The sequence below is a fragment of the Aquila chrysaetos genome, chromosome 17 (assembly GCF_900496995.4).
Source record: "Aquila chrysaetos chrysaetos chromosome 17, bAquChr1.4, whole genome shotgun sequence".
In the NCBI taxonomy this organism is placed as follows: domain Eukaryota; kingdom Metazoa; phylum Chordata; class Aves; order Accipitriformes; family Accipitridae; genus Aquila; species Aquila chrysaetos.
Window position 1 is genome coordinate 19,077,268 of NC_044020.1, and position 27,665 is coordinate 19,104,932.

Below are 27,665 nucleotides of genomic sequence, written 5' to 3' on the forward strand. Positions count from 1 at the left end.
TCATATTTAGGGAGGGTGGTGGTGGCATTTGCAAAGCAAAGGAGCAGTCTGGTGCAGTGCCAGTGAATTCCAGCATCGTGTGAGGTCGCTTCTCTTGAGCTGCTGGCCACTGCCCAGAAACTTTTCAGCTCATGCTCAAATTCATCACTTCTCAAGGGAATGTGGCTGTTCATCGCAGTTCCTAGGTGAGATGACGAGTCACTACTGCTGTCTCTCCTGGATGTGGTTGGGGTTTCATTGGGAACAACACAGACAACTCGGAGGCATCCTGCATGCCACTAGATTTTACTGCATGAGTAATAAAGCAGCGCTACGGTGCTGTTTTTGGTATTGCAAGTCACAACTTGTGGGGGTTTCCTTATATATAGCTCTTTATACATCTGGTATGAGAGTCTTAGAAAAACTTCATCTGACTGAATACTAGAATTCATACTCTATAATTCATACGTTATAATTCATACATTATAATTTGTGTTTCAAAGCTTATAAGCAGGCTTTGTGCATAGCAGTTTGAAGCAAGTTTGCATGAATCAAAATATATTTTTTCTGAAAAGAGGCTAACAATTCTGTGTTTCAGTAGCTTTCCAGATGAAATCTGCTCAGTTTGTAAGTAAAAGAATTGGCAGGAGGAAAGGTAAACTTAAGGGTTGTCAGATGTTCAGGTAGACTTCTATTCACTGAGAAATATCCTGGTTTCTTCTAGTTCGTGAACGTTGTTCAAGAGCAAAGATAGACCCTGGCAAATTTTGGCCTCATCTGTACTTCTACAATATAAATGTTGCACAGTTCAGTCCTCCTTCACACTTGCAATATTAATGAAGGTATGGAATACATTGATGTGATGCTATTAAAAGAATCATGTCTGTTTACAGTGGTAGAAAAGTATATCGTTTCAATTACTTTTCTTAAAAGGTAGGGTTTTGATCAAAGAGAGAATGCATAATCAAATAAAGTAACTGTGTATCTTTATCACACTATCTGAAATTTGAATTAAAATTCAAAGGAGAATCTGATAGAGATTAAATAATCAAAAATCATCTGAAGATTCAGAGATTGATCTGAGCCACAGTTCAATTTTGAGAGAACAGAATTTAGGCAAGTTTGGGGAATTACAACGTGTGCCATGTCATACTGTTGCTACTGCTGTCTTCTGAAAATGGATAGAAGACTTAAGATCCTTGAAATTTTAAGCACTAAGTCTATCTTTGTTCGGAAGGAGGGCAGAAGAAAAAAAAAAAAAACATTTTCTGTGATACTCTGAACATTTCAGGAAAAAGATATCACTTGTACATTTCAAAAAAAAAAAAAGTCTGACAAAATCAGTCAGATTAGGATGATACGCTGCAATGGCTGAAAGCTCAGATTTTGCCTGCTTCAAGGCAGCAGGGTTTGTTTGTATCAGGCCAAGGTAGCAAGGATAGGGTAGCCCAACACACAGAAGAAAAAAGAGAGTTTTATATTTCTTTTGCAGTCTGGAAAAAAGAACTGCTAACTATACTATGTGGGTGGCACCAAATGTTTTGTTCAGTGATTTTAAAGTAAATAGTGAAACCCAAAGATACAATATTTTCAGGTTAAATAAAATACTTTGGGCACCCTAAAAAGACCTGGAAGAAAGTTCTAAAGGAAAAGATACTGATGATGCAGGAAAGATGGAAGTGCTTGATTTCATAATTTCTCCCCCAGACTATTGATTTGGCAATTTGTAGCAATTATCCAACAGCTTATAGTTAAAATTTCTTACTCACTTTAAAAAGTCACATACAGGTCTACTGTGAAGCTAATGAAGGTGGTTTTCATGAACTGTCCTTATTCTGAGAAGTATCTGTGGTCTCTGCAACCTCTTTCCTTACATGCAGGTTGCAGTGCCAGGCAGTTCAGTACATGATTTGCTTCTGCTGGTGACCTTTTTATTGTCCAGATATCTTTCCTCTCCTGAGGAAGATGGGGGAAATATTACATGATCCTTGTAAAGTCCAGACACCAGGAATTGCCGCAGGGGCCATTGAAATAGGCTGAAAGTTTCATAACACGAAACAACAACATAATAAATGTGAGGAGAAAAACTATCATGACTTTAGTCTACATAAAATCTTATCATATTGTAAAAAGTTTGACTGGGAAGTAGATCAGTTTCTCTTTCTGTTCTGCTGTGCGAGGTCCACTCTTTTTCATATTTCTCTCTCAGTGCAGTTAGACCTATTCTTCAAGCTTGGGTAACCGGGGGATTTTCAGAACTGAACCTGTGCAGAGCAATGTATTCTTGATGTAGATGTTGTTTTTGGCAAAGGTCTTAATTTTAGTTAGAGGTTAAACTAGTACTGCTTTCCCAAAAAAAACAATTTGGTATGCTTTTGTGAATATTAAGAGCATTTGCATTGGCTGTTCTCTTATTCCTTTGGTACTTGTCCATGATGTTCTTAGGAGAGCAATTTTAAGATCATATTCCTGAATAGTTGTGCTGAGGGTAGTTTTAAATTTCATCTCAGGTGGGGTGGAGTCTGCTATAGAGAGGAGTGGTGCTAAAATACTCGACAAGGCTGAAGCCAGTTTTGGTTTTGAAGTGAAAGAGAAAGACAACGTGGCTCTGTGTTTTGTGACTTGGAGTTCATTCAGTGTGTCCCTTAGCATCTGAAGGTAGCAGAAAGGCGACAGCCTCTTCCCTCCATCTTCCTAGTAAATTCATAGCGGTTGCTCACGTTCTACACACAGCTTTGGTACAGGGGCCGTTAGGTGTTTGAAGCAAGAGTTTGATGTGTGTGATACCTGCCCTGATAAAAGAAGAGCATTACATTCCACTTTCAGTTTCCTTATACTTGCTGTCTTCTGCCCTGCCTAAGGTGCAGGCTAGCATGCCTTGAACCCCTGGAATAGTAAGGTATGTTAAACACCATGAAAACCTCAAAGCCTCAGTGATGTCTTCAAGCTAACCCCCAGTTACAAGTATTATATTGAGCTCTTTGGAAAAGAGAAATTCAATGTATGTGACCAAACCCAACTAACGATGTTTTCACAGAATATTCAGAAGCCAAATGCCAACTGCAGCTACAAGCTCATGCAACCACACTGACTGTAATTGAATCAGTGATTTTGTTGTTATTGAATGACTTCTGTAGCCTTCTGTAGAGCCATAAAATTCTCAGGCTGCCAGCTTGGAGCAAAAAACGGCCACAAGTATAGCCATTATGTGGCTATATGAGAGGACTCTCTTATAGCTGTAAGCATTAGCTACTGCCTATTGTTGGAGATGGGATATGGGGCTATATTTTTTTTATGTTCTTGGATGGTGATGGTCATTGGATGGATGAACTGAGGATGTGTCCAGGTGTGAACTTGCTCAGATTAATTCTTGATCCTCTGCCTTTCTTTTAATCACTGATCTGCAAGACAACATTAAAATATTGTTGATAAATTTGTTGGATGAGAAAAGGAGCAGGGCAGCAACTGATCCAGGGGACAGGCCCAGGACACAGAGCAGCCTGGGTTTCCTGCTAAGCTTCCTAATTTTCAATAAAGCCATATGTGAAATCTCACATTTAGCAAACCAGAGTGCAGGTTGCAGTTACAGATGGATGTCCCCACCCTGGGAAGCACTGGCAGCGAGAAGAGTGCTAAATAGTTAATAGGCCTTGGACGTGGGATGCATGGGTAATAACAGAGATGTCATTTTGTCCCTGCAGTTGGCAGGGGGTGACTACCCTAGAAATAATATTTCCAGGCTTGGAATATTTAGAGGTGGATTTTGAAAAGGAGAGAATAGCCACAGGAATGATGGAAGGAGTAAAAAACTTCCAAAGCAAGAAATTCAGGAAACTCCAGCTTTTCCACTCATCAGAGGGGAGGTTGAGATTTGAGAAGCCAGGGATCTCTTAAGGGAGGGGGGGAAAAATAATTTAAAAAATCAGCCAAATCCTGAACTGCCAAAAATTCAAACTCTAAACTGGGTGCAAATTTGTTAAAGGCAAGATTTTAACCATTAAGCAACAATTGTGGTTTTTCCCCTACCACCAAAACTTCTTGCGAGAACATGTGGATGTATTATTCTTACACAAACATTACGCTGAAGACCTGATTTAGAGAATTTCAGGTTTAGATTTTGAGACTCATAGTGCTGGAGGTGGTCAGACCAGCTGTGTTTCAGAGCCACTGTTGATATTAATCTCTAAAGTATTTCTGATAGGGACATTAGCCCGGGATCCCCTAAGTGTGCATGTGCTGGGAAATAGGTGTAGATGTAGTTGAGGAGTCTACGAAGCTATCCGTAGTCCTCCTGCGGGATACGTAGATTAAATCAATTAAGCAACTGCACTGAAATGGAGCTGTGCAAATCTTCACTAATGGACCCAAGCGACCATTCATACTCTGGATTTCAGCAGTGCCACAAATCCCTGCTTGTGAGTGAAGGCCTGATGGTTTTGGCTTGACACCAGCTGAAACTCCAAAGGCAGATTCATTTTTTTCTCGGGGTGTTCAGATTCATTTGATCCCAAAGCAAAACATGGGAAGTTGAGGTGAGCGTGAACTGCAATGTAAAGAAAAGGAGGTTTATGTCAGACCAAATGCTGCAGTCTTGTGCTGTCAGCTCCTGGCTCCATTTTGTAGTCACTGGACATAGGCTAGCATGGTACCAGCTAAATCTAAGCAGCTGAGCAGAGTCTGACTAGAGCAAGTGGTTTGACCAATTATTTTTATCTCAAACTTGAACCTGAACTTCAGTCATTATTTTAATGCTGCCATTAAAGCCAAACTCTAATGATAAACAATAACAAGTTTCGTGTTACCATTTTTGAGCAATGGTTGAATCAATGCCTTTGTTCAGCATGGGGACTGCTGGCACTTACTGGGATCTGCAGAGCAGCATCAAGCTGTAGCCTCTCCTGTCCTCTCCTCCTCCCGTGTGTGCAGCATCATCCTTCATGGGTCCCTGCTCTGCAGACCTGGATGGGGTCCTGTTCAATGCAAGGTTCAGCAAGTGTGTGGGGGGGGGATTTGCTATAAAACTGCTATCCCCTTGGGGCAGAAAAAGGGGTGTTGGTGGTGTTACCAGTGTCAGGGCACCAGTAGGCCCTAATAGCCCTGAACAGCCTCACCTGGGACCCTTACCCCGCACCCCATATGCTGTGCCATGCCACGCACCCTCTGCCCATCGCTCCATTTAAGATCGGGCATAAGCCTTCAGTCCTTCATGAAGCTGCCCTCCTGTTGCTGCTGCCTGACAGGTGGCTTCCCATCAACCTGATCTTTTCCTCGTTGATGTACTACATCCCCCTTGCATGGGTTTAAAAGGAAAAATTTGAGAGGAAGAATTTTGCTCCCCCTCCCTTTCACAGTGCTGGCAGGGCTTACGTGCTTCGTGTAGTGCAGCATCACAAGGCAGGCATGGCAAAGAGAGCTGGAGAAGTGGTGGTGTGCTGGGGAGGCAGGACCTGCTCCACCTGTGGAGAAGAGATACCTAAAGGTAACCTCCTGGCTGACAACCCACGCTGTGGAATTGCCCATTTCTGATTTTAGATGTTATATTTGCCAGTTTTAAGCCATTTGGGATGTTTGAACTAGTTACTGAGTCATTATTGCTTGGGACTCGAGTCAAACCAGGGTGAGATTAAGCATTAACTGGCTGCAAACTGAAGTCAAACTGAAAAGTTCATTAACTCAAGATGAAGAATAAGTAGATTGGGATTTTTATGCAAGCTCTTTCACTGACTTTATGTATGAATTTAGGTTTAGACTTCGCAAGGATGTCTGGCTTCCTCTCTGCTTTTGGGTGGAGGAGGGTGCACCAGTATTAGCCCTTTGGTCATAAGTTGGCTTTTGAGGCAAATATCCAGATCATCCCCGGTTTCTGCACTTCAGTAATGCACTCAATATGCTACAGCCGCTCACAGGCTTTTTGTGGAATCAGACCAGAGTTGGTCTGCAGTAAATCCCATCAAAATAAGGTAATGTGGATGTAGGATCCTTGGCACCAACTATTTCACTCTGCTTCTTTCAGTGTGCAATGTTTGCTGGTATAACCTCAGCAAAGCGTACCGCGGGGATATGGCTAATGTCTCAAAACTGCTGCTCAGCTCCCACCTTGTGCACAGGTTGCTGCTTGAGTTGATGCGCAGAACCACTTCAGTGCTAATGCTGCCTTGTAGTTAATGACCTGCTTGGTGCCCAGTTCTGGCTGAAATCTGAGAGGCCTGTAGTGAGATTCTCAAAGTAACTTTTCTCCTGCCTCTCCCACAATTAGGGATTTGTCCATTAAGTGCTCTCAGGTCTGAGGGCCCCCGGTACCTTTTCAATACCAATATTCAAGTTGTTTAATTCCTCTCATACACAGGTCTCCTCTGAATTGGAGATAACTTTGAATCAAAGGTGTATTATTTACGTCCTGCGAGGGAAGGAATGCTTGCAGTGAATTGAAATCCTTGGCTAAAAGCTGCTGCAGTTTTGTAAATTCTATGATAACGTTTTAGCTGTACATTTTAATCAAGCTCAGCAAATCGGTTTGAACTCCCCGATCCTGCAAAGTACCCTGCTTTAGGTTCGCCTTGGAATCCATTCTGCTTTTAATGCACATTTTCCTATGGAGCTTTTCTCACTTTGTAATTTTGGGATTTGGATCAGAAAGAGAGACTGAATAATGTGAGACTTTTAATCGTTATTCTTTTCTGACAGAAAGCACATGTGAGTGCACAAGATTTTTGTGCTAATACATACAGATGCATACTTGAACTAGTGACCTGCCTATCTGTGGACCTTTGAGGAGGCACCTACTGCTTTTTGTAATATGTTTATTAATGAAGGATTCCATGGGAACCAGAAGAATGCTTTTTTGGGGAGGGGAAAGAATAGGTATATATATCTAGTCTAATAGGTGGAGGGGGTGAGGGGGAATCATACAAAGAGCTGTTCCTTAGCTCATCAGTTTACCCTGGCTAAGGAAAGATTCATTAATATAAAACATTCCCTAGATACTTTTCCACTGAGTTATCTGTTATTTTTGTGCTTCTTGCTCAGACCAGACTTCCAGAGAAGGTATAAGTTGCAGGGTTTCACTTGGAAATTTTAGTTTTGTTATACAGTTGTATAACAAACAACTATATGTAGAGTTGAGGCTCTAGCTGATCTTGGATTACCTTATGCTTTCTTGAAAATGTTGCTGTGGGGATAGAAAATACAAAGAAAAGGAGGGGAAAAGCAGGCAAAAATTTTCTTTCCACTTGACGGAGAGAGAAATAATTTTTCAAAGGCTGCAAACTGGAGTTTGTGGACAGCCAGAAAAATCTCCACTCTCAAATCTTTTATTTGGAACAATATTCCATATCTGTCTTAAACTGTTTTGCAAGGGTTATTTGGCGAGGGATTTCAAATTTCCTCTAGTTTGATTTTCACAGTTCTGTGATGAAGGCTTTATTTGGGCATCAGCAGGAGGATGATGTGAAGCCTTTCTGTGGTGGGTATAAGTAGACCCATTGGTGTTCCTAGGAACGGGAAATGCTGCTCTGGCTAACACATTGCTCTGTTCTGCTCAGAGGGAGAGCAAGCCAGCTCTGCAACGGGCAGTCTAAGGGAAAACAGTTCCAGAATCACAGAACTTCCAAGGTGGGAAGGGACCTCGAATGATCACCTAGTCCAACCTTTCGTGGCAAATGGAGCCTAGATGAGATTATCTAGCACCTTGTCCAATTGTGTCTTGAAAGCCTCCAGAGATGGGGATTCTACCACATCCCTGGGGAAGTTGTTCCAGGGAACAATTGTTCTCACTGTAAAAGATTTCTTTCTTATATCAAGACAAAACCTCTCCCAGTGCAACTTGTACCCATTGCCCCTTGTCTTCTCCATGTGGCTCCTTGTGAAGAGAGAGCCTCCATCTGCTTTGTAACTGCCCTTCAAATACTGGAAAACTGTGATGAGGTCCCCCCTGAGTCTTGTCTTCTCCAGGGAGGAAAGATCTAACTTCTGAAGTACTTCCTCATAAGGCAGGTTTTCCAGCCCTTTGATCATCGTCGTGGCCCTCCTTTGGACCATCTCCAGTCTGTCTGCGTCTTTCCTGAATTGTGGGGTCTAGAACTGGACACGGTTTTGTCCTAGACTTCATTAATTTGGGATTGACTTACGCACCCGAGCACAGTGATTTATATCTTTTCTGAAATACTTGTTTGTACAGATGGAGGAGTTCAGGTGTGTATGAAGAAAGCACATGGAAACAAGTTAGTGCTCATAGCACTTCAGTCTGAGCAGCAGCGTGCTCTGCGGTCATGAGCCCCGTACCCTCACAATGTAAGGTCTGGATATTTGGTGGAGCCTCATGCTCTGCAGTGCAGCACCGTAGGGTCAGATGGACAACATACTGAAATTTTGAGCCATGAAGGACCCTGTCATAAGCTTCTGATTGAGTCCTTGTAAAAATCACTCCCCTCTTTGCCTGTGGGGACAGAGGAGCTGCTCAGCCTATTACTGGGGAGAGCTTACCTTGCGGCTCTTCGTAGAAGCTGACTCTTGACTTACAACAAAATGTGATATCCAGTTACCTTGTGTAATCTTCTTCCTTTTAACAACTTAGTCTGCCTGCATGTCATGTGCAAAGGCTACTCTTGGGTACCTGTTTGAGGAGTGGAGTGGACCTCCTGCCCTCAATCCAGCTTCCTGGCGCTTGCATCCTTGCTGTCCCTTGGGAGCCTTCCTCCGCGTGAGGAAGTGTCCCAGGGGCCCAGGGTGTCGGTGGGGGCAGCGCTGCCCTGGAGTGGGACGGAGCAAATCACTGAACTTCCCCCGCAGGGAAAGCTAACGAATAGCACTGACACCCATAGGTTTTCTGTTTGCCATGCAACATTTTCAAGCTGTTTCCTTTTCTACTAAGATTACAGCAAATCCACTCTACGGTTTTCATCAAATTTTCAGCTGACGTATGTATGGAAAGTAGTATTCCCACGGTTGCAGAAAACTATTAACTTACAGGAAAATCAATTTTTGATATGGAAAAACAGTGATTTTTTTTAAAAAAATCAATTTTTAGAGAAGAAAAGTAGCTGTAAAACTTTAAAAAATGCTAAAAATTTTTAAACATTTCTCTGAATGACTTCATAGAGGAGAACAGCTATATCAAGCATCTTAGTAGTCACTAATAACTGATGTTTTTCTGCCTGCCACTTGCAACTCTTGCAGAGCCACTGGAAATGGCATCAGTCTCTTTAGGATTCCCTTTAAAATAAATGAGAAATGTATATAATAATATATTAATATACTGTAATGGCATAACTCTGCAATGTATATTTTACATACATCTACTACATATAAAACCTAATATGAACATCACCCTTCCTATAGAGAGCTACTCCTGTGCGGGCTTCGGGAAGATAGGATATTCCTGCCCTGCAGATGTCTAGAGCTTTTCATCATTCTGTATTTTAGGATATTAATTGCTGAGTTTGCTGTGATACAGAATTGTTGCTGAATACAACCTTCAACCGCCTCACCAGCTCTCAAATTCCTGCTCAAGCTGAGTAATAAGGATTTGGGGGAAATGAACGTGTATGAGGATACGTAGTTTCGGAGAGGAAACAAGAAGTATAATATCCTCTCTCTCTCTATATATATACACACACAATCATACTGGGTTGACTCAACTTGGACTTCAGTTAGAATGCAGGCTCTAATACTGCTGTGAATGTAGCACAAGGATGTTTAGTAACTAGAGAGATATGCCAAATTTTCCATGCTTAAGTTTTGTAACTGTAGGGTTTTAGGAGGCCTGCTCTTCATGAATAAGGCTTGATACTGAATTTTCATATACCTCCGATTTAATTTTCAGAGGAGCTTCTCTGATTTCTGTATGTGTTGGAGACCAGTTTTTTATTCATTAGAATGGGTTTTAAAGGGTGGAGTTTCTTTTGCTGAATCTTTCTATTTCTATGCTACTCAAACGTGAATGGAGGTTTAAAATTTTTACTGTCCATTTCTAAGATTTTCTGAAATAAAATCAGGTTTTCTGGCCATTCTGTAAGTAAAGAAGAGTTCACCCATGGTTCATCTGCTGGCTGGGAAGATGAATGCCTTGATTTGGAGCACCTGAGAGCAGCAGGATCTCAGGTGTGAGGGGTGGTTGTTCGAGAAGGCATGCCAAGGCTCTAATTAATACGGCTCTTTCTCTTTTGGTTGGCTTCACTAGGAAACTGCTGGAAGAATGCTGTGATCCTGGGCAGCTCTTTGCTATGACAAAGCTGAACTCCCCAATGGGAAAGAACCTCTGGTTTGATGGGGAATTTTTGTATTCTGTCACTATTGACAATGCAACTTACTCTCTCTTCCCACAGGTTAGTAACTTTTATTTGTCTTTTCACTTTAAGTATTAATATACTAAATGGTAACATGGTACAAGTGAGTATAAATAGGCTTGTCAAGAAATTTTATCTTCATTTCTCAATACAAAATGGTCTCCTCTGCTTTTTTACTTCTATGTTTTGAAAATTGTAAAATGTTTGTGTGCATGTTAATATTTCCCTGGCCACTTTTCAGGTGTGCAGATGTACACAAAGGATGAGATTGGGCCACCGGTCTTGATTTTCAAAATGCTAGGTTCTGGCTGTTTTAAGAAGGTGATTTCTGCATTTCAGTCAGTGATCACACTCACTGGGAGCATGATCCCTCATCTAGGATTGCTTCAGTTCAGATCTGTTAGCTAAGGTGTGACAGTGCTTTGTGTGAAGGTGTCCAAGTTACTTCCAAGTTAATGAAGTTTATTGGTGGCAAGCAACGTGAGTCCGCTAACAGAAGCTGACAACTTGACTTTGTCGATTCTTGCTGTGTTTTGAATATTAGAAGTGGTTTGTTGTTCAGCAAAGGTGTTCTGGGTTAAGTGCAGGGTTTTTGAGTGCTGGGAATTTGTAATACTGATCTAGGCTTCTTCTGTTTTTAATTAGTATATGAACTGATGTTAAATAATGAGTTTATTATACTGAATTTTGTATGTGGAAGGAGAGATGTTTTATGTGGCTACACATTTAAACATCTGGATGTCTTAATTGATTTTCATGTTACTTTAATGTCTCAAATTAAAGGTGTAGGTATTTATTAAGCCTCCCAGTCAGTGTCGAGTCATTCACACCGGGCTTTTCATTTGTTGCTGTTTCAGTTAAACATGTAGCAGAGTCTTTGTTAAACTCATCCTGCAAATAAAACATCAAAAAGGTGGTGGTTTTTTTTTTTTTTTAAATAGTTTCCAGATCTCAACAACACAGTTATGACTTTGAATGAGTTCCTTTTAGTGGAGAAAGAATGAAGGGAAGCGGCAGTGTAGAGAAGAGAGGGGAACAGCCACTTTCTGTGTTAAGACATTATCCCGAGGAGTGGTGTTACAGCTGTGTCTTGTTTAGGTTGCAAGTCTGCTCTCATGTCACTGGGCTGTGCCCGTTGCAATGAACCGGTTAATGGACCTCTGCCTCCCTCAAGCTGCTCTGCAGCTGCTGTGGCCCTGCAAGCTCAACAAACGAGTAGATGCTGAAACGTGCATGGCGAGTGTTTTTTCCTGCAGTACAGCTGGAAAGGGGCTGCCTGGCTGTGGGGAATTTCTCTCCTTGCCTTTGAGACTGGTAGAAAGTTTATGGTGTGTCGCAAAGTAGCAGCTGTAAATCTTTTTTATGATGATTAGTATGATTTGTTGCAACAATATTCCACTGTTTATTGGTGAAAACTGAAATCCTTGGCAGAGCTGTGAACTTTGTACCACACAAAGATACTGGCTGCAACTGCTCGAAATGTGCACATCCTTTCCAACATTTCAGAAAAGCCCCACCTGGGCTGGTACAGGGAGGTTGCTATTTTGTGATTGATGTGGGATTTTGGATTTGATTTTCTTTGGATTAAAACCTAGCACTCTGCCTGGCCATAGTGGTGTCCTACCTCCTCCCACAGAAAAGAGCAGAGTACTGGATGGGCTCCTTCAGAGAGGTAGATGCTGGTTAGAGAGGTATCACGGTCTCAGGAACTCTGGTGGTTCCCAGGCTCCCAAGCCCTATTCTCAAAGTTTTATCAGTTGGCTGGATTGAGAGCGAGGATCTGGGAAGCCTTGGAGAGACAAACTGCTGAGGGACAACATGAGCTAAGGAGTTGGGTGTCTCTTAGGCTTGCCAAGCAGGCTGTGAAGAGGATGGCTAGATGCCGTTGTAAGGGCAGTGCTGGAAAAGGTGAATTTTTATCATGCTCCAACCCTAGAACAATGCTAGAAAGCAGCTCTAGGGCCAGTGCCAAAAATGCTATTTCTTTAATGAATTGATGGGCAGTTCATTTCTGACAAGTGCTACTCACTACTACTCCCTCTTTTCTTGCAAGTACTAATGCCTCTACCTTGATGTGTTACTCCTATGTATTTTGCCCTGAGGAATTTTGTAAACCTTTATCAGATTAAATCCTTCTAGGCTTAAAAGCTTAGTAAGGTTTATTTGCAGTAAATTCTTACATGAAGTATTTTTCTACCTCTCTCTTTGTTTCAAGAAAAATACTTGCCTAAATTTTTCAGGCTTCTTTGAAGAATGGTGTCTATTAGCTTGCTAGCAACTGGCAAGTGATTTTTGTGAAGATGAATATTCCTTTCAAAAGTATCCAGAAGCTTAAAACCACTCATAAAATATGGGTAATACTCTGAAATTCTCAGGGGATGTAACAGGAATGTAAAGGACCACAGCTATGTTGATATAATCGAAAAAATATTTCCTCCGGAATAAATAAAAAAGGCTCCATCCGCATCAATCTGCTGGGCTTAAGCCATTTTGTGCTTGCAGAAGATTTCTCAGTCCTGAACCAGTTATTAACTTACAGGATAAAGTAACTCAAAACTAAATAGGAAACTTGCTATATTTTATGGCATAGAATAAGCTGGCTATGCATCAATGGAGACTTACACAGAAATAATGTAAGTATGTCAGAACTTAATATGTACAATGTCACTTTTTTTTGAATGTGAACAGTACAAAATGGAATATTTTTTCTTCCGAGTAATCTGTAGATAGAGTTTTTACAGCTGGTTCAACATTTTCCAATAATAAGTGCTTTTCCAATAAAAATGCTATTTCAACAAAATATAAATTTAGTATCAGTTCATTGGTCTTTCAATTTTTCTTTGAAGTGAAAAGGTTAAAAGGTTTTGGTGGTGTTATGACATTTCATTTTACCATTTTTTGAATGTAATAGTTCAACTTTTATCAGCTCTGTTGCTAGCTTTTTTTTTCTCAGACTTTGCTTGATTATATTCCTCCTCCTTTTTTTTTTTTTTTTTTTTAAGTTTTTGATAGGCCAAGGGAGAAATTTGCAAAAGAAAAAAGCTTTTATGTAGAAATAGTCATTCAGTGTTTCATTTCAGTTCGAGAACAAAATTTGAAGTTGCAGAGTTTTGCACGACCCAGCAATTCCAGCTTCCGGAAGTGGCTCCTCTTACTCTCCCCTTCTCTCAGTGTCATTTTCCCCCTGATTTCTAGAGTTAAATTTTTTTGAAAGAGAAATGAAATATTACACAGACTGCAGCATCTTTTCCATCCTAGAGAGAAACTGCTAGGGGCTCGTTGTCAGTACCTACCGGTCAGGAGAAGACGTGGGGCAGGATGTGGCCCATCACAGAAGGTGGCCTGGCGTGCAGTGAGGGCGGGCATCCCACCTACAGCTCATCTCCCAACTCCTACTCCGGTGGCATTGCCCGGAGCTGTTGGAGGATGGGGTGTCATTTCAATTAAATTCAGATATTTCTTGACAGCAGCTTTGTTGTAGTACTTGCTGTGATCTACAGCATTATTTCCCACTCTTAGGAGACAAAAAGTGTAGATTCTGCATATAAATGTAGGCGTAGTTTAGTATTAACAACGAGAGGTTATTCCTACACATACCTACCACTTTTCTAAGGCTTTTCATGTAGACTTGAAGTTTCAATATTAGCCAGTCATTTTGATACATATCTGGGGGCTCTGAGAGTTCAGAGATGCAGGTGACCCTACTACAGTCGAGTTCAGCGGTGTGGTTGGATAAACCTCTGAATAGCCAGGCTGCCGTCTCTCGGGTTGGCCACTAAAGGCCGTGGGTGACTTGTAAATGTATTTCCTCTCCACTGTGGTCCAACTGTTATACAGAAAATGGAACTGTGTGTTGGTGAGTGTTCAGGAGTCCTGTCCCTGGCAGGACAGGGACATACACCCTCCTTGCTCTTCAGCCTGGAAGTTTAGCCATGCAACTCTGGTCCTGTTGCATTTTATTGAGGCACAATGGAACGCATGACTAGCGTTTTCCACCCTTTACTGTCTGACTAGAATGGAAGAAAAAGCCAGGCTTCCGTACATTCCTGCAGTAATTTTTAGGTGCTATGAGTACACGTGATGTAACCACAGGAGTAGCCGGGATATGTAACTCAAAACCATGTGAGAGAAACATGAACAAACACTCATCTGCTTTTGAGTTAGAGAATAAAACAAGCCCCAGTTTCAAACATTTTCTGAAATAATTTTGCACTCCTTCCTCTCTCTTTCTTCCTCAGAGTTTCAAAAGCAGATTTCAGACTATCTTTACCATTAGAGGAAAAAAAACCATCACCCCAGTATTTAGCTGTTTATGCAAATAATTGATTTTTGTTGCATGTTGGCAAAAGCTTATAGCAAGGAAGAACTGAGATGAATTTCTGAGATCTCCTTTCCCCTTCCCCCAAAAGGTTAAAGAAATAGGTAAATCAAATGGAACTTTTCACTCTGCCACATAAAGTATTATTTTGGAGGGTAGGGGACTGAATACATTTCAAGAGATTTTAAATGTTAAGCTTCAACTTTTTAATTTGACAAAATAACCAACTCATTGAAAAATTTTCTGGTTTTATTATATTTCACCTGAAGCAGTTAGACACATTTGGTACCAGCAAATTATTTCAAATTACTAAAATATGATTCCCCAGCTGCCCAAATCCCTTCTAAAGTTTCACCTGCAAAATGCTGTCAGCTAGAAGAATGGCTACTTGCAATGAGCTTCTCATGAATAGTCATCGCAAATGGTGTTTGAGAAATCCAAAGGAAATAGCTTCAAGCCACAAATAAATTTGGGAAAGCTGGCAGCTGTTTCTGGATACCTTGTGATTAGGAGAAAGGCAATATTAATTAGAGGTTAAATTCTTGTCCTTAATGTAAAGGCAGGGGAAAAGTTAATCGCTCTACTTGCAAGTGTAAGATGGAGACATTCTCTGACATTTTCTGGGTTGTTGGGGTGAATGTTGTATTGGGTAACAGCGAGTGATTTTATGACTGTGCTATGTGATCTGTGGTTTTTATTCAGAGTACCTGTTAGATTCTGGGAGCTTGTTTAATTTTTCTTTGTTGCTCACAACATTCCTCATTTGGCCAGAGATTTTATCGTGTCCTTCTCTGATGTTGGTACTTGTGCTGTGTCAAAGCAAATTCCCTGGTCTTACAGTTATAGCCTGCAGATAGTAGAATAATTTGTAATTATTTCAGGGAAATAACTCAGATTTGGAAAGGGGGTTCGGTGTAGAGTCTGCAGGCATTTTGCATGATTACAGGGAAAACATACTTATCCTGTGGATGAAAGTGGCAGTTTGTTTCAAGTAAAAGGTGAGGTCTAAGAGCAGCAAGTACTGGAGAGGGTTAGGTGGGAGCGCAGCTGCTGTGCAGATGCGGGGTGGAATGTGAAGCTACAGCTGTATAAGGAATGTGAACCCCGTTAAGAGGACAATGTTAACTTGCTTAGGGCAAATGCTGTGTGTTGTTTGGACCAATTTTAGACCCAGGTGATCCAGAAATTGTGTATAAAAGGGGAAACCACCTGAAGTGAAGGGGGTTAGGGTTTGATGGACTGCAGTGTTGCCAGGAGGCATGAATTACTGCCTTTGGTATTGACTTTGGAAGCGATCTGTTAATTTTTGCTACCAATCTAACTTACCGAAGTACTCTGTTCTCAGTAAAGCTCTGTAATTAATAGCTGCTTGGAGAAATATATTGAAATATTTGCTGTCATACCTGTCCTGATTTTTTTTTTTTTTTTTCCCTTGATGTCTTGGGTAGGGCCATGAAGTGCCTGCAGAACTAACATCTATTGAGCAACTCTTATATTTACTTCTATTAATTCTACTGTCTAAATAGTACCTCCCTGACTTCTTTTAAGTTGTATTTAATTAGGATTTGGAGGAATTTCTTGGTGCTGTCCCTCTTCTTTTCTTCCTTTTTTTTAATATCTTTTTTTCCTTTTCTTTTTTTTTCCTCCTCCCCAAGCATACTGTAATGCAAACTGTGTTCTTAATTTGGGCTACATATAGTTCTTCAAAATGAAAATGCAATAAACATTAATTATTGCAAATGTGGAAAACGTTGTATACTAAAAGGTAAAGAGGTAGTTATACCTTGTGAAGTGACATCTGCATGTTAGAAATGCAATTAAAAAGAGGTCTTCTGAATTTTTCAAGCAATTTTATCAAATAGTGCCTTTCATAAACTGGGGTATGAAATACTGTCTGCAGAGACTTGACAAATTGTGCTCTTTTGGAGCATGAGTCTTCCCTTCAGTCCTGGGTAATCTCTAGCCATTGGCATCAGGGTGACTGAGATAAAAAATCTGGCTTAGTATTTAGTTAAGTGAAACTCCTACCCTCGCTTTGATTCCATACTGACTAATTAAGAACTGTGTAATTGGACCATTTTGTGCAGCCTGTTAGCAAAGCTGGTAGGGCATCATCTGCTCTATCTGGTCAGTTAAGCAAAAGCCATAGTCCATCTGAAACTACTCCACATAGACAAGATGCAAACATGCCTGGTGGTGAAAATCAAATTTATGCTAAAAAGACTGAGATGCAATGTGTATAGTTTGAAGTAATTAACTACAGGATGGGCAACATGCTTTTGAAGTGAGTTAAAACAGACCAAGGAATGGCATTCTGTCCCTGTTGATCATCAGATGGGATGTCTGGTTTGGTCTCTCTGGGCATGCTAAAGTATCTTCAGCCAAGCTGCTTAGCCAGGCTATCTTTGGTGAGCCTGATTTTCTGGAGTTTATCTGCAATAATGCACATGCCAAATTGGCTTTATCTCAGTCAGTGCAAATACATAAATAGATGCTGACCTTTCCAAATGTAACAGAGAGGAAGGGAAGGACTAGATCCGGCTGCAAAGTGTCAGTTTGGCCCGCAGGCAGAGAAAGAGGAATGGCTGCCCTAACTCAACCTTTCTATTTCAAATCTAAAGTGACTGAGCGTCAGTCACTCTCTTTCCTACATAATACAAGAGCTGATCCAAGCACAGACCAGACAGACCCTCATGCCCTTGGGCATTCAGAAAAACCCGCAGATCAATCCCACCACTGTTCGGGATTTTGGGGATAGGAGGGTATGGAAGAGCAAATGTGGTCCAGCTTCTGTATTGATACCGAGCAGTACTAAAAGAAGTATAAAGCCCTGTGGGATTGTTGTGGAGTCACCTAAGACAGAAGGAACATGGGGTATTTTCAAGAAGACAATTCAGCCATGAGGGTGTTGCAACTTGGCGTGATTTTATATTTGGAAAACGCTTCAAAGAGCATGTTTATTCATTTCTATTGGTAGCCGGGGCTGTACAGTTACTGACCAGTAAAATGCAAGCCTGTGCATGGAGCAGCCGCTGAGCGTGAAGAGGCCACAGCAGGGCTGGAAACACAGGCCAGGCTGAGCGATGCGGGGGTGGTATGCTGTACCAGGGAGGGAGGGGACACTGTGGAAGGGCATCTGCTGGCAGAGGCAGGGAGGATCTCGTGGCACTGCACGATTGTGCACGTTTCTACTCATTAGCTGCACAACCGAAATTTTCTACCTCAAGTAACATTTCTGACAGTACCTTGAAGTCACAACTACAGATGTTATGCTGTGGGATTGTAAAGTACAGAACATAAAGGCGGAACCAGAAGAGGAAGCAGGCAGTGCGGGCAAAGACGGCCAGAGAGGCTGCAGGACTGCCCTGGGAACTTTATGGGCTTTTTAGTCAATGTTCATCTGCTTTATGCGGACATAAACTTGCTGCTTTAGAAGCAAGAAATGTTGTAAGCAGAAGAATAATTTAAGGAAGTGGTCACAGATGAGAAGCAATAGGAATAGCAAACTTCTGATGGCTATGAGTAACTACAGGGCATGTGAGCTGCCTGGCTGAGAGTATAAAAATAGAAATAAGAGTGGGTTCTAGCCTGCCCAAAGGCAACACAGTTAGATTTGTTTTGGTTGTTTTATTGTAGCTTTATATAACTGATAAGATGCTAAAAGGAGGTTCTTTCCCCATGCAGGAGTTTTTCTGGCAGTGAACTCGTTCATATACCAAGACTTCCACCTACAGGTGCAATGAAACCTTTGCTTCTTTGGAAGTCAGTGTTTAAATCTTGAGTAAGCTTTATCCTTTATATTCTGGCCACCTGTTAGCCTTTCTTATTATTTATGAATTTTATTGTTAAAAGTCATCTTGTTCGGTTTATAGACTTTTTACTGTATATATGACTGTATATTTGAATTATTCAGTGATCAGATTGCATTACATTAATTTGCTGTATTCAGTAGTTAGCTTTTTTGGTGACATACTTCTAAATTAGGCTTAATACCAGTACTGGCTTCTTTGAGGCTTAGGTTTGGTTCCACTTCATGCCTGGCACTTACCACATGGCAGAAGAATGACTAGGAATTGATGAAATATTATATACTTCTATTTTTCATACAGTTGTTTGGTTTCTTGGTATGGCTCATGTAAATTTTACTGGAGTGTGGCAGGATATCAGATTATGTTCAGAAAATATTTCACCTGCAGCAAAGACATAGCCCCCCTCTTCTCCCAGGTATTCCTAAATACAGGGGGAAGCGTAGCTTAGCGGAGTCTGCAGGCTTGGCGAAAGTCAGGGAAGGTTACACCACTGCAGAAGCTATTAAAAAGGGGTAGCATGGTTACAAATCTTGTAGGAGGATTATATAGTGACTTTCAAGAGATCCTTTATGTCTTCTTGCTTAGGGGGGAGTGGAAGCCCAGCTTTACATTTAATGAGAAATCTACTGCATTACAGTTCAGGAATTGACTTATGTAGCCAGGCATGGTTGAGTTCGAGTCCTTATGAACTGATGTGGCGTGGAGAGAAAGGGCTGTGGTTCTCTTCTGGAACAACTTTTATCATCTGAATGGCTCCCATGACGCAGGCATTGGCTTCCAAATGACGTTTTGGACGTTGGGAAAATAACACAGTAGTGGTTTTCTTACATCAGGATGCACCACGTAAATCCTGTGATGCTGGATGTGCAGGTGAAGTACCATTTAACTTGCTGTCGCTCAGATCAAGAATCCAGGCTGTTTTTTCCTTCTTGATCAACAGAGCTTATGCTTTTTTAGATTCTTTAAGGAGAAATTTGACAACTAAATCTGTGCTGCAGATTGTCTACTGGCCAATAACTACCAGTCTGAGGTGACTGTTTTGTGTGTGGTGGCTAAAGGGGTAGTCTGTAGTGGCAGGCGAAGGCAAGATAACCGAAAGCACTGGTGTCTTTCCAGCTGAAATGAGTCAGGATATGACATTTAACAGCCTTGTGAATTTGGACTTGTGTAATGTAACTGTGAATCCCAAATGCAGAAAGAAATAGTTCTTTCTAGTGCGGAGATGGTGTGGGTTTTTTTTTTTCCTTCTCCTTCTTTTTTAATTTATTTTTTAAAGACTGTCTTAGACACTTCTGCGAACCATGGGCATTTGGGGCTGGTGACAGTTGGCAGTGCTCGGCTAGGTATGTTGTGGAGAACAGCTACTAGCATATATGCATACCTGGCTTTGCCGGTGGTTTGAAGGAGGAACACTTAAGTCCAAGACCATGGCTTAGGCTTGGTGGCTTTAGTCCAGTCCATCAATCCCAGGAAGACTGCTACAGGCACTGGCAGGATGTTTTTATGTTGGGTACATTATTGCCAGCATGATTCTGCACACTTTCCTAGGTGAGCTGAAAGTCAGTTATGTGAGCGGGTTTAGGTTTGAGGTTCCTGTATGCTGCAGTAGAGCTACCTCATAGAAGTTCAGTCTCCAATGGCTGTATTTTTCTCAGTGTAAAATGTACTGGACTAATGGTCTCCAATTTCAGAAAGTTCAGATGAAAGACACTGGGTTCCAGATAATAATTTGATCAGGAGGAAATTACGTTAATTATATCCCAAATATTAGCTCTGTGAGACCTGAAATGTTTTCGAAGAACTCCCAAGTCATGCATTCTCTGGCATGGGAATTGCATGATAGGTGAAGAACAAAAATTATACATGATGGGTGGGGCTGGCTTTTCCTTTTGCCTAGAGAATATGCCTTTATTAGGAAGGGGAGAGAGAAGTTTTCTTTGAGTAAATTATCCATCTTAGTGTGAAGGAGTAAAGGTTGTGATCTGAATAGCCTGATGTGAAACAGCTCTTGGAAGTCAACTGTCTTAATAATAGTGTAGCACACACGTCCACCTACTGCTGCCCTAACTAGTCTTCCTAGCACAAGAACTGTGTGGCTAAGTGTGAATGAATGAAGAGCGTAATTCCTCACATCTTGTGCTTGAAAAGTGTGGGCTTAGGGGTTTGTTTTAAGACAAGGTCTAGATTCATAGAACAATTTAAGCACAGCTGTATTACACTGAAATGCGAGTGTGTTGCTGTCTCATGCTGACTGAATGGCTATCTAGTGAGCTATTCAGTCAGATGGGGATAAATGTGCTATGTAATGCTGACAGACCAATTTCTCATGTATGTAACATCTCCTTACTTACGGTTTTATGGGGTGTAACCAAAGTGTTTGCAACCTGTTAAGTCCCATGGTAACAAGGCATTCTTACAGTGACCGAAGGAAAGAAGTCAGTGTGGTGAAGGCGATAGTGGTGATACTAACATTACTGCAACCTTTGGTGGTATGCACAGGCAGGTGGCTCCCTCAAAGATCCCTCTTCACTCACCTTTATTGTATCATCTCACTGATTTTGTTGTATCTAGTTAAGTACGTGTCATAGTGAGCTGCAAATGGATGTTGGGGAATGCCTAGCAGCCACATGTGGTGATTGGGAATATGCTTGTTAGCTCCAACCTCTACCTGCTGTACTTGGGCAAGAAGCACCAGTTATAAGAGAACAAGGGCTTCAGTTGTAGCCCCTCAGTCGAATGACACCAAACGAAAACCAACACCTATTTTCACACTGGTTATTGCTGATTATTCCAGTAACCAGGGGATCACTGGATATCGCTACTAATGAGGCAAATCTAGTGTCCCAACATATATGCTCATCTTTTCTCCCTGATAATGTGCACCAAGGACTTAACAGGGAATGGAGCTCAGGTATCTTCTCCTTTTTGGGGTAAGATCTCTGTGTGCTGCAATCACAGCTCTGACAGTCAGCTAATCTTGCACATCTCTCTGCCTCAGTAAACTGAAAATACTTTATGTAGCTGGAGACAGACAGATGGACAGTTGCCAGCGGTGAACCCCCTCTCCAGGGGCCACAGTGAAGATTGCATGGAGCTACTATTGTATAGCTTTTTTTCCCAGTGTATAGAGCAAAGCTGAATTAGACCTGCCTGCAGGGCATGAAATAATGCCAAGCAACACTTTGTCTCTATTGATGATTTTTAACGAGGTTGTGAATGTGACAAGAATGTAGAATGGGAATGTGTAGTGTATCCTGGTTTTTAGGCTGGCTAACCTATTTGTAGGCTAATTCATTAATAGAGATTCCTCCATCCAGACCATCTCCAGCCTTTTTCTCAATCTGAAACCGACTGGCTTGTCTCACTTCCCTTCTCTTGCAGCAGGGCTTGGCATATGCACAGTGTAGCTTGTTATTCAGGAGCAATGCTGCAAATTTAAGTGATGGGACTAGGTTCAATAGGAGACAGTTTAGGTGAAAGGAGACAATAAATGCAAAGGCTACACAGATCTATTCTGTGATCCACTATCATGCCAGAAGAAGAACTGAGAAAGCCAAAGATAAATAATCCTTGGTATGAGTATGATGCTCTTTATAACAATTCCCTAAAGCACTTTACAGTCATTCAAATTCAATTTATGGTGTTACTGCACAGCTAAATCTATGCCTAGAAATCTCTGGAGACAATTAAAATGAGGGTTTCTGCATGGGGACTACGTGGGGAAGAAATACTGCAAAACCCCTTTTTCCTGTACAATAAACAGATATAGATGCTGAACCGCTATTCCTTTTGCTTCACAGACAAAAATTGGAAGAGACCTAGAGACCCCCTGTGATAATCTGGGCAGTGTATGAATACAGCAGACAGGAGCTCTTCACGCTATGGCAGTAAGCAAGGCCTTTGAAAAGTGGGACTCCCTCATTTAAGCTTGCCAACACTGCTTTCCTGGCTCCGGTCTTGGCAGAATTTTTGCAGTGCCAATTCCCCAGGTTAGGGTCTGTCCTCCAAGTGGTGCTTGGGGCTGGCACCCCCTCATCCTAGCATGGCTGTGGCTGTGGTTGGCATGGTAGTTGCATTTGTTTTTTCAAGGCAGTCACTAAGCGGGGAAATGTGGGTGCTGGATTATTAAGCACCAAAAGAACCACTGTGGGGAAATTGGTAACAAGCTATGTTGCAAAATAGGTCAAGTGAAGCCTGGTTACACCAAAGTCAATAGCAATGTTCCAGTTGACTTCAGCATGGCCAGGATTTAGCCAACAGTGCTCTCTTGCTGAGTACAGTTCTGCTAGGGACTCGTAAATTTGGTTCTGTGGCTTCTTCCTGGGTAACAAAGAATGACTTTTTTTTTTCTTCTCGGCCTTTATTAGCCTTTGTTTTCATGTAGTGAATGAGTTGGTTATCTTCTTCATCTAGTCTGACTGAAAAATACTTGTTTATACTCCTTAAGACAGACCCTGAGTGAAAAGGCAAGGCAAATTTGAAGTGGCCACTCAGACGAGATAAAATGGAGCTTTTTGTCATTGCTCTTCCTTGCCCCCATCCCAACTGACAACATCCTTTCTGTTGCTCATGCCAATAAGCAGGGAATCATCCCTGACTTGATGCTTTGCTGAGACCTTGCAAGCAGGCTATGTGTAAGTCTTGCAGAATCTTTGCACACTTTTCTACTTCTCCGTCTATCTCAATGAGCTGATCGTACTCTACAACTGCTACTTTGCAGGGCAAAGGCAGCCTTTTTTGTATGCTTGTCCAAGTCCGTATATGAGGATGGTGCATGCAATGGTATGCCACAATGGTTAACATCACCATATTAAAGTGGAGTCATCCATAATTTTGTTGGCTTTTATTTTTCATTTGGTTTTTAAGTGGTACAGAGATCCTTGGCATGTGATCCAATGAAAGAAGTGAAATCACTGGTGTCCTGGTTTCCTGATGCAGTAGTGGGAATGTTATTTTCTGCAGCTTTTTCTTGAGAGAGGATCAGATTATTATCCTCTTCAGGTATGAATTTACCCCAAATGGTCATCAGGATGCCTGGATAGTTCCTGTGTTTTGGGATTTTCAAATTGAATATCTGGTTACTCGACAACAGACCATCTGAGAGATGAGGAAGTTGTAGAGAAAACCTATGTAGTGATAATTAGCCATGGTGGTTTCTCTTTAAAGTTTGATATCTGGTCCCACTGGACGCTTCTAAGGCTGAATACTTTTCTGAAACCTGCTGTTGCGCAAAGCCTGCAAAATAAATAACTTTCCCAATGAAGATCAGAAACTTGCTTTTTTTGATTTCAAAGGCAAAGTTAGAAAGTGTTTGGGGTGGTTCTACTCCAAGGTAAATTAGATTCTTCCTGCTAGCTTCATTGCTAGCATTTGATCCTGCAAGGACCATAGCTGTAGAACTCCTCATTCACAGTAAGTAGGTATGCAAGAGATAATCTCTGGTTTTATTCTTTTAGATAGAAGCTTTCAGCCCTTCTTTCCATTTTTCCAAGCACTCCAAAGTTTGATATGCCAATTACCTCCATCCAATATTACTCTTGTTAACCATGTAAACTTGATTTTCACACTGATTTGGTTTGTAAAATGCACGTTAATAACTATGTCCCTGTTATCCTTCCTCTTTTCTTTCCCCTACTTGTGAGTACTTCTGGGTCTGCACTTTATAGAACTTTGAACTTTATTCTCTTTGCCAGCTTTTGTTGAGGGTAATATTTGTCTAGGGTAAGGTAACCTGAAAGGCCAACTTGACCTGGCAGGGGCCTTAACGTAATGGCTGTTACCAACTCAGGTGTGGTGGTTCCAGCAAAGTGCTGAGGGGAGCCGGCATGAAGGGGGTTTAGCGTAACAGGTTCTCCATGAGTGTAGGTCTATCAAGTCATTTAACTTGCACATATTTAGAGAAAGGTGAGTGTAGCTAGTAAAATGGCACCTTTTTACTCAACAGAGCCCCTTCTTTCATATGCCCAAGGTTTATCTTCCCACTGACGAAAGCAAGTTTTCATTCCTGTCATTCCTTCAGAGTGCATTCAACTACAGAAAAGCAAGTCGGACCGTGTGCTTCCTTGCTCCTAACTAGCGTTGCCAGCTTAATAGGGTTTTTATCATACGTTTGTCAGGTGCTAAAATTTTACATGACTCTGTTACCCTTGCTTCTGCGAGGAGCTGACAATGTACAAGGCAGATCAAAATCAAACCTGATTTACTAACAGACCTAACAGAGGTCTTGATTTCAGAAATTACATGTTCTCGTAATAGGCACTTTCTCTTTAAGTCTGTAAGAGCAAAACTCTGGCTTGTCAGTTGAGACAGGATCTTTCCATGCCTAAGCTGAAATTCGAGCTAATGTCTTACTGAGAGGGGTAAAACTGCAATAAATAAACCTTTTGTCTGGTAGCAGCAGAAATTTTGATAATATAAAAGTAAGGTGAAACAGTATGTGCACTATACTACTATAGATGTATTTGTGGTTAACCCTGTTACAGGTAAGAGGGTGAGACTAAATCAATGTTTTTCAAAACTCACTCATTCCAGTGTACTTTTGTGTTGGCTCTTGTCAAAGACATCTGCTATCTACAGCATTCTTTTGGATCAGTGTCCCCTTCTCTGATAGAGAAGACCTTTGTCTTCTTTCCTGCTACACAGCGCAAAGAAATTTACCCCCCGACACCAAAAGCTGAGCCTTAGGTTTGACTCTGTTGAGAGGGAGTCCAGTTCATGACTTCTTAATGTCCGAGTAACTCAGCCTGTCTTTCTACTGGGTTCCAGCCCAGGCACCCTGTACTGAGCCATTGCTGACAGCTCCCCAGTCTGCTGCTTTAGTTCTTTATCCTGCTTTCCTCAGCACGTTTTTGTCTGTGGCTCTGAGATCTCTCCTAGGTAGTCTCCAGCCCTCCCCACCTGCTGCTGCTATTCTTCAATCTTTATTAGTTTCTCTTTCTGGTTGGCCTTTTAATCACAGTTAGGGGGTCAATTGAGTCCCCCCTTAATGCTTTCTGGGCTGCTGTCATGTTGTGTGGAGTTCATGCAGCTTATCATAGACCTTGGAGACAGAGAGTCATTGCAGCAATAAAGACAAGGAGCATGAATCTCATTTTGCACCTGTTTCACAGCAGTGTAACTCTTCTGGCTTCTCTGCTTTATCCTGCTGTGGGGATTTGAATTCTGCATAAAGATGAGACAATCCCCTTCCACGTAAGTGCTACTCCATTAGTCCGATACTAGGGTAATCTGCACACCTGGAGTGAAATTCAAAGTGTTCTACAAATGAATTACAGGTTTTCATGGTCAATTTTTCAACTGTAAAATGATTTGCTCATGATTGGTGTCAGATAGGAATTGCAGTTGCTTTGCTGTTGCCTGTTCCTTTGTTGTCTAGATGTCTTTTTTCCCCGTAGTAATGCTCTGTAATAATGTTCTCCTGCTATTCTGATAGCCTTGCTGTGGCTTTGAAGGTATAAGAACACAGATAAAACAAACTTTGTAAGGAGAGGTAATATTTTTTTTATTAAAGCAAGATAAGCTTAGCTTTCGTAGGGCACTCTTTCTCTGCAGACCCCACAGTACAGATTCTACTATTGTTCTGTTTTATGGATGGGGAAATAAGCAGTTACCTAAGGTGACTAGGTGATTAGCAGAACCTGGAGTAGAACTCCAGTTTAATGAACATATAGGTTGTATTTTTGGTTTGCCATGTCCAAAGGAAACAGTGCACAATTCTTAGAGGTTTTTAACGCTCGTATGATGTTTTACTACGTTCTGTATTTGCCTGACCTAGGCCGATGAGCTTCCAGTCTTGCTCAGTATAACTCAGTGGTGAAAGAGGACTTCAGAATGTTTGCTGGCCTGAAAAGGTCTTTTTTTTTTTTCCTTTGAGATTGGTGGACTTCAAGCTCATGTCCTGTACTTGGTGCACTAACTTCTGAAATTTAACGGGCTAGTTGCTAAATTTCATCAAGCAACATAAAGTCAAAACAGGCAGGGTAATTTCTAATCACAGGCAATATAGGGCAAAATGATGATTCTGCAGGACTACACACGCAGTCAGCAGTTTTGATTAGTTGGGGTTTACCTAACTTCAGCTGAATTATGCTTTTCTTTCCCTTAATCCTCCATAATTAGAATCTTGTTGCTTATACTTATTTTCTGAATTTTTCTGCAGTGGGAAGTTCTCCATTATGGCATTGCACCATTTTTGTAATGATGTTTTTCTTGCATGTCTGAACATACAGTATCCCCTCCTGTTAGCCATTTCCCCAACCTGTTATTTAAGAGTATAGGCACATTATCAATTTCTTTCTTTTGCTCTCTCCGTTTTTTTTCTGTGTGTGTGTTTGATCTTTTTAGATCACAAAACTACCCTGATTCCATTCTCAGTTAACATGTTGTGATGGCATTTGTCTGTGGCATTTTAAAGTGAATTTGATATTATTTTAATGCTCTACAGATCAGATTTTTGGAAACCCTATAAAATTGTTTTGTTAAATATCTCATTAGCAAGTCAGGTATGGCTCTTTTTTGAAATCTCCTGAAAACTTGAGTAAATACAGAAATTCCAAGATGTGCAGCATTCCTAATATGACAGCAATCCAAATCATTCACTTAACAGCCCTTTTACTTGTAAATTTAAGCAGTTTCCTCCATCTTCTGGCAAATAGGTCAACATCCCATTTACTGTTGTACTTTCAAGGAAGCTAAATACAGTATAACTTGCAAAAACGTGACAGGTACGTGTGTGGCTTTGAGTAGCCTTTCCGCCAGAATTCATGGAAGTTCTCTTTCAGAAAGCATTTTCTCTGAAATTATGCTTTCAGGGTCTTTTTCATTTCACTAACATATGCCTAACTACCATTTACTGGCAGTGTACTCCAAATTTCTGTCAGAAGGAGTAAATTTAAAAAGCATGGTTTTGTACTTTAAAATTTGTCTTTTGATTGCCATATCTTTATGTTTTGCCTTCAACAGATGTCTAGCTACTTAGTCGAGGGAGAAAAAAGCTGTCTCCGTAAAAATGATGAGCTGAGTAAAAATGATTTTTTACTTTGGCGGTATGTTAAGAGCAATTTACACTGTGCATTGATATTCTTTCCACTCCTTTGGGACTTGTCAAGAATCATTTGTGATAGTTTCATTTGAATGGGGAATAGGAACTTTAATTTGAAGGAGGGAACAGACAATCAGTTACGACAGAGGCTGTATTGCAGCCTGTAGGTTCTCTGGGGTTTGGAATCCCCATTGCCTGTGCTTGGAGTGCCATGGAAAGGCTGCTTGCAGATCAGA

The 27,665-nt window shown here is 41.2% G+C and overlaps 1 protein-coding gene across 1 annotated transcript in view; it reads left to right on the forward strand.

Moving 5' to 3' along the window:
- ST8SIA1 (ST8 alpha-N-acetyl-neuraminide alpha-2,8-sialyltransferase 1) overlaps positions 1-27,665 on the forward strand; it is a 139,354-nt gene that overhangs the window by 23,188 nt on the left and 88,501 nt on the right. The window contains exon 2 of the mRNA XM_030040824.2: positions 10,157-10,301. Within this exon, the coding sequence (XP_029896684.1) occupies positions 10,157-10,301 (145 nt within the window). The remainder of the gene's footprint in view (positions 1-10,156; positions 10,302-27,665) is intronic.